We start from the raw sequence: 7,718 nt of genomic DNA on the forward strand, positions 1-7,718 counted from the left end.
TCCTGAATTTAGGTAAATATGGTACATTTCTTTTTCAGGTGCCTTGCAGACATATTCTGGCATTGGTGGGTAGGACAGATCAGTGAAATTAAACTATTAGCAAGGTCTTTTCCTCAAGGATTAATATTTATAACAAGTAAGAAAACATTCAGTATAATCTAAAAGTAAACAGACAAGTTCTCCTACAGTCCTATGAGCCTTCTCTTAGAGTTTTGTTTCCTGAAATTTCTTTCTCTTGCTGTTTCCAGCAGCCATTCCTGTATCCTTCCCCATATGCCTGTTTTCAAAGGAACAGGGGAGTGAAGACAAATGTGGATTGTTGTTTGTCAAGGACCATATAAGCTCTCTCTAAAGATGTCAAAAAAAAGGAAAGGAGACAAGTAAAAAATGATTTCAATGTATGCTCTCACAGTGGGAAAGCTCTGAATGTTAAAATAAAAGTATATCATTTGGCCTTGGGTTTCAGAGCTATATCCTTTTAAAGCTAACAATACTGTAAAAATCTACCATGCAATTTTTGTGCCTTTGTTGCAATAAGTAGTGAAGCATGTGCAAAGACTCTAGCATCACTCTGTAGAAAGGAAAGCATGCAAACATAAATTCTGTAGTGTTTGCAAAGAGCAATGACAAAAAGTGAAAAGGCTTCACTCCCTTCTTGTCCTCATTTCAAATTACACATGTAAAACAGGAGAAGAGAGAGAACATTTTTCAGTGCATATATACAACACACTCCACGCATGCTGACCAGTTGATTAAGGTTCCTCAGTTTCTACAAAACCACTCTCAAGATAACATTTGTCATAAGAAGTCCTTGTTGCTAATATACAGCTCCTTCTTGCACCTTCCCTAAGACTCTTATGAAGCATAGGCCATAAACTAAAACTTGAAAAGAGTCATCCCCCTCAGAATCACATGACTCACTTCAGCTTTTAAGGCGGAAACTCAAACGAGGGACTCATTCCAAGTTATACTGTTGAAGTCTGTGGAGCCCTTGCTTTTAAGGAGGGAGAAGAGAGCACAGATGTAAAGATCAACATGTCTTTTATTTTTGTTTGTTGGCTGGCTTTCCTTGGTGGCTGTGCTGGATGTCAGCATCACCTGTGCCATTGCTTGGACAGGATATTCATTTGTCAGGAGAGCAAGGTGATCTATGTCCCTAGGGACATTCCCAGGAACTCTACTGAACTGTAAGTAAGGAAGGAAAAATGTTGCAATTTCCACACAGCAGCTTTGCTGTTGTCTTTCAAAAACAAGCTACTGCCTGGCAAGTCAACATATGATCTTGATCAGTTTTGTAGAAGACCTGGGGTTTGCATAGGTGATGTATATCAGCTGTAGGGCACTCTCTCACATCCCTTAAATTATCATGTATCGCATCAAAAAAAGCTGTCTGTAATGAGATTCTCTATTACTCTAATCCTTTTTGTTTTGAGATCCTTGTTAAGAAAAGGTAAAGTGCATACCGCAAAGATGATGCAGAGTTTTAAATAAGTTTCCTTGAGAGCCTGTATCTCTAAAGGAATTCATAACATAAAAAGCTAGGTTTGCTTTATAACCTGCTTTACAGTCATTGAAAATGAGTGGGATGTGTAGTATGCTTCGTCTGTAGTAAGCAGCTTTAAAAACATTTTGTTTGTACAGCAGGAACTTTCCAAAGGCAAGTGTTTATTTGCCAGAATATAACTTGCTGTTTTCATATGGAGCCATACAGCATAAAAATTTCCCACTGGGAGTCAAAAAATAAATGATTCTCATAATTCAGTGAAACAGTGTGACAGCAGTTGATGAGAATAAAAAAAAAGTGAAGATACAGTGTTTGGTTTTTCAGTTAATAGCTTTATATTCCATAAAGTTTCCATTTGTTTCCTAGTGACATAGATACCACTGTACAGCAGATGTTTTCCAATTTGATGATACAAAGCTTATTAGTTCATACAAATGCCAATATTTAACAATCTTAATGATTTTAAAGTCACTTCCTTTTACTTAACATCATAAGCACTTAAGCTACTGTGAATGGAGCTGTCTGGATAAATCCATTTGCTGAGAAATTAGAGCAACGAGTTTGGACAGACCAGCCAAGAAAGAATGCCTCTGATATTTTACTAGCTGGATCTTATAAACCATATTGCATCTACATTGCACTAAAATTACCCTTCAGTTTTCAAGCACATTGAGTTTGTTTTTAATGGAGAGAGGCAGTAGTAGAAATAAAGCCAATCAATTGTAATGAAACCTGAGGAAAATGCCAAAACTAACCACTTAAGAGTTTTAAATGCGAAAAAACTAGAGTATATCATCTATGATTTAGGTCCTCTAAATCCTGGTATGCCATGCTGCAGGTGTATACTGCTAGTTTTGTTTAATTTGCTTTGATTGATTGTTTCTTTGGATCACACAGTTAAGATCTGCCTTCCAGGGTTTATGCAGTCAGTATATAATTATTGTACTAAAGAAATGGAGTTCTAATTCACAGAAGAGTACTTGGTAGTAAATGGGGCTTGGTTAGAATGGGATACCTCATAACTATTTCAAAATCTGTTTGACTCTTTAATTGATCAGCCTCTATAAATCACTGTAACAGGCTATTTAGAGAACGCATGTATGCGATTAAAACAATAGGGAAGTATTTTCTTCTTGAAATAATGTTTTATTTGATTGCATGAACATGAAAATTAGAAACTCTGGGCCCTGTTCTTTCAGTTGAAATCCTGGCCCCGTTGAAGTCAATAATACAACTCTCATTAACCTTAGCAAAATCAAGGTATCATCCATTGACTTCAACAGAGTCACTTTGCATACACCTCTGTATATATGAGAATAGAAGTAGAACTTCTACTCCCAGTCTAGCTCACAAAGAAATGGCCAAGCCTTATACATTCTGCTCAGTCTGAGAAAATGCATTTGTGCAACCTGCTTGCTTGCTGTGTGCTGATTTATCAAACTAAAATAAGACTTTGTAACATTTTACTCCAGTTAGCACTGTAAACACAAGAAGGCTGCCAGAATAAGATAGATTGTTTTCAAGTGTGTGCTTCTTTAATGGGTGTACTTGGTAGCTGTGTTGGCCTGAGACAAAAAGACATACAAAACACTAGAACTCTTGGTTCTAAAATTATACTTTTTATTAGACCAACTGGAAAATCGCAAGAAAATTGTCCTTTTCTGCAAGCTTTCAGGTTCAAAGTCCCTTCATCAGGCTCTGGGAAAAGTGTAGCTGATACAAGATGGTAAAAAGTCTCCATAGGTAGGAAATAAAATAAAATTTTTGCACAGAGAGAGCTGGAGATGGAAAGCTGTCCCTCTGGGTCCATGACAGTGTGTGAGCTTCTTGATGTGTCCATCAGGCGGAATTCCTTTCCTGAAGATGCCAGATGGGAGGCAGGGAGGTAAAAAAAACCATCCTTGTTGTTCTGCAATGCAGTTTAAAATCTGGGTCCACTCCCATGGACTCAGAGGGACAGCCTTCCATCTCCAGCTCCCTCTGTGCAAAAATGAAGTTTATTTCCTACCTATGGGGACTTTTTACCATCTTGTACCAGCTTTTTACCATCTTGTACACTTCCCAGAGCCTGATGAAGAGACTTTGATCCCCAAAGCGTGCAGAAAAGGACAATTTTCTTGCAATTTTCCAGTTGGTCTATAAAAGGTATCACTTTGGAACCAAGAGTTCTGGTTTTTTGTATGCTGCTTTAATAGTACCAAGCAGATCAAAAGACAATGGTTTTTCAGCCTGAAGAAAGGTGGCCTCAGTGTTTCCATTGTCTGTGGGCAGGAGTGGTAACTTCATACCATACCCTGAGAGGATCAAGGATTCTGGCTCCTGACAGGAGCCAATGCCATGATAATACTGACTTAGTTTTCTTGCTAAGACTGGGTGGGGACTGCAAGCTCTGCATTAAAAATTGGCTCCCTAACTGCTACCTAGACTTGGTCTAAACTGAGTTTTGATTTCCCCTCATCTAAGGAAATGTTGACCATCTCCACCATAGGAGTCAGGGGTGAGGGAGAAACACAGTTGCAGCCGATGGCCCTATAAGCTAGACAAAATATTCTCTATATCGTTTAGTGATTTTCTACAAGAACCTTTGGAGGGCAGGGGAAATCCCAGAAGCCTGGAGAGGGGCAAACATAATGCCTATTTGTAAAGAAAAATAAAACGGAGAATTTGTGAAATTTTATAGTCCAGTGTAACTAACTTTGTTCCCTCCCCACCACCACCAAAATTCTTCAAATTGATTATTTAATAATGTATTCTAGGTATTAAAGATTGCTAAGAAGATGAAAAACAGCCAACATTGATATGACATGATCTCTTCTTGGCAAACCCATCTCATTTATTTTTTGGTGACTGGTCTACTGCATAACAGGGAAGCAGGGGAGAGAATAGATCTTAACTTCATAACAACTTTGATGCTGTTATTTTCATAAGTAAGGTTGGTGCAACTCCCCTCCCATACCATTCCACAGAGGAAAGATCACATACCTGGTTAAAAGTGAACAGCTGTAGGGTTTCACCTGGCTTCTGGGTGGCACTGTGCCTACTGAGATAAAATGCCTCCAGGAGCAACTTCTGCATGAGTTTCCACATACTTCTCAGGCACAAGTTGTAGCTCTCAGTGGAATCTTGTAAAATATTAATGTAGCATGATTGAGCCCCAGGGGCAGCCACAATGCCCTCTTGTGACCCCGCAAGTCCTGCCTTGCTCCAACTCCCAAGTTCCCTCCCTCTTCCTTTGGCTGTCATGCTTTGATGCTGATGCTGGTTCATAAGCAGGGAGGCTGCCCCTGGGTCCCAAAGTGAGCCCTTGTCCACTGCCAGTCAGTGAGTTCCTCCCAAATCCCACTGATCCCCTTCCTGCCCTCAGGCAGTAGGTGAGGCCGTCTGTACTCTGATGCACTTGTCGCCTCAAGGCTTAATTTCATAGGCTCTGGCATCCCTTCCAGCCACATCTATGCCTCACAAATATTGCTGGTCATTACTTAAGTGGGGCATTTTGTCCCCAGGCTAATGCCAGGCCATCTTATACCTCTGCACCCTTGCTGGGGCCTTGGCCTTCCTGGCCCCCCCACCTTTCCCTAGTTGGGCACTTTGCATTGGCCCACTGCCCCAGTTCTCCAGCTCTAGTTTTGCCTTCATATGCTCTGGTTTCACCCTCTTGGGTTTGTTGCTGTCTTGAGCTTCAGGCCCCTGGTTCTGGTTTTCACTCCACTGAGGCTGCAGCCTGAGCCCTGCAGGCTTCAAGCCATCTCTGTCTCACCCCTCTGGGCTCTGGGTCCTTGGCTCTGGTTTCACCCTCTCAGGCTCTAGCCCCTAGCCCTCCCTGACTTCAGGCCATTGCTACAGCCCCTATAGCCCAGGCTTGGGCCCTCTCAGCCACTGCCAGCCCGTCATGAGCCCCGGCCCCTGGAAGGGCTCAAGACGGACACTCTCATGTCCCTTGGGTACACTTGTGACCTCCTCTTCCCTTTGTAGTCACTTCTGCTTCACCAGCGTAAACTGTAACAAAAAGTAATCTCACTGGCTGTAATGAAAACTACCCCCACAGTGGGCCCAGACATAAATCTCAGCTCACTGGCTGTACCACAAAACTTCTCCCTACCCTGGGTCATATTCCCCTGCAAGCCTTCAGCACCTTACAGGGAAGCTTAAATCTCAGCCAGTCACTTTCCTGCAGCCCTCCTGTTCAGGCTCTCTTCTCACTGCAGCCTTCCGGGATAGACTGCCTGCCTGTTCTCAGGTACTAGCCATATGTGCCCCTAAAGTCCCACCCTCTCCTGTCAGGTGGTCCTGCAGCCACACACATTTAGGCTTGATGGCTAGCCTGCCTCCCTCCACTGCACTGAACTCAGCTGCCTGCAGTTAGTCCTTCTGCTCTACCTGGAGACCTGCTCCTGGGCTGCTTGGATGCCTGCCCCAGTGCAGTCTGCTGCTCTACAGTCAGCCTCCCATAAAGTAACAGGACTCTCTGGCTCCCTGTTACATTGAACCATTTAGTCTTAGGAGCTTAAAGGAACAGAAATCCTTACCTCCTTATTGTCATATAAAGCTGTTCAATTTAGTGTTTGAAAACACTGCAGTGCTTCTGTAAGTCTTGCATTCCCCAGTAGTAAAAACTGTCTCTGCAAACTTCAGTCCATAAAAAGCCAGCAGTTCTGAAGCTGCTGATTCAGCATGCTCAGCTGGCTAGAGACAAATACTTATTATGCACAAAGGTGAACAGATTGTCTTGCTCTTCCTGTCTTCAACTCTTTTTAAACTACAATATTTTCCTCCTTTTGAAAATGTGCAGACTCACAGCTTTGTATAACTGTAAGCCACCTTGTAAAAATAAGCACCTATTGTCAGGACAGCTGATTCAAACGTTTAGCTTGATGTGAACTGTAAAAACCCTGTGAGGGAAGAATTGGACCCTAACTCCAGTACCAGTATGCATTAGACTCAATATAAAATGGGGAGTAGATTTTCAGGCCACTCATATTGACTATTTCAAAGTCTTGCTCAGGAACCTGAAGGAGCTAGATGTTATACAAGAATGTAAGTATGATGGAGAAAAATCAGTAAGGAAGTAAACAAAAAATATAGTTGTGATAGAAGATCATAGCATGGAACAGGAGGACATTGCTTCAGACAGAAGAAAGGAAATGAGATGAAAGAGAAAGTAAAGGACAAACAGGGCCAGGCAATGGAAACAGCAGAGAAAAGAGAAGTATGTGCAGGAACAGAAACTCAAGAAATAGAGACCTCCACTATCCAAAATAAAAGGACTAGGCAAGAATAGAAGGAGGTTATGCAGTTCAGAAGGCCAAAAGGACTAGGGAAGAAAAACAAAAAACAAAAAAAAAATAAATAGAAAACTGTAAGGAAATGAATTTTTTAAGGAAGAAAAATCAGATGTATTTTGAGAAGATGAAGGAACAAGAGATTTTCAAAAATATTTGGAAAATGACTTACTGGAGAGGAGACCTATTTTTTCTTTTTCCATTTTTTCTTTTTTTCCTTCTCAATTACTTGTTTTATTTGCAAGCTCATATTTTTCCATTTTTTCCCCTTGTAAATTCAATTAGATCAGAGCCCAATTTGAAAACCCTAGTTCCATTTTTTTTTTTTTTTTTCAGGAATGGGGTTGTATATGAACAGTACGCAACATATACCACAATGTAAAGCTATTCAGAATATTATGGTCTCTGCACTCTCTCTTCCCTAACAACCTGAATTCTCTTTCTGCCGTCTGGTTCCTTCCATGTCACTGCACCCCAAAATATAAGGCTATGTGGAGAGCCATTTCCACCCTTACTGTTGGGCATTTATAAGTAATCTGGACACATCCTTAGGAAGTACACTTTAAGAGCCAATCCAGCTTTGTCTGGGGAATGACAACTTGATATGTGCAGAGGTCAGCAACCTATGGCCGGCAAGCTGGATCCAGCCTGCAAAGAGGTTGGATCTGGCCCACATAGTCCAATCCAGGATGGGGAATCAATCTAATGGCGGTGCACTGCACCATCTCTCCACCCTGTAGTGTTCCCCGCTGCTGCAGAGTCTGCAGCTCCACAGCATTTGAGTTTATCCTTGCTGCAGAGGGGATAGGAATCTGGCAGCCAGCCCTTCAGCATGTAAGAGGTGGAGACTTCTGGCGCACAGCCAGGTTGTAAGCTCCAGCCCATGCCTTCAAAAGGCTGCTGACCCTTGTGTTATGTGCATTCTTAAGTTTTAA

The 7,718-nt window shown here is 41.7% G+C and overlaps 1 protein-coding gene across 1 annotated transcript in view; it reads left to right on the top strand.

Annotated features, from left to right (window-relative positions):
• The first annotated feature begins 940 nt into the window (after nt 1-940).
• FSHR (follicle stimulating hormone receptor) overlaps nt 941-7,718 on the top strand; it is a 188,118-nt gene continuing 181,340 nt past the window's right edge. Inside the window, exon 1 of the mRNA XM_019549338.1 lies at nt 941-1,187. Coding sequence (XP_019404883.1) covers nt 1,036-1,187 — 152 coding nt within the window. The 5' untranslated portion in view covers nt 941-1,035. The remainder of the gene's footprint in view (nt 1,188-7,718) is intronic.

This window comes from Crocodylus porosus, unplaced genomic scaffold (assembly GCF_001723895.1).
Source record: "Crocodylus porosus isolate Cpor-Errol unplaced genomic scaffold, CroPor_comp1, whole genome shotgun sequence".
NCBI classification, from domain to species: Eukaryota; Metazoa; Chordata; order Crocodylia; family Crocodylidae; genus Crocodylus; species Crocodylus porosus.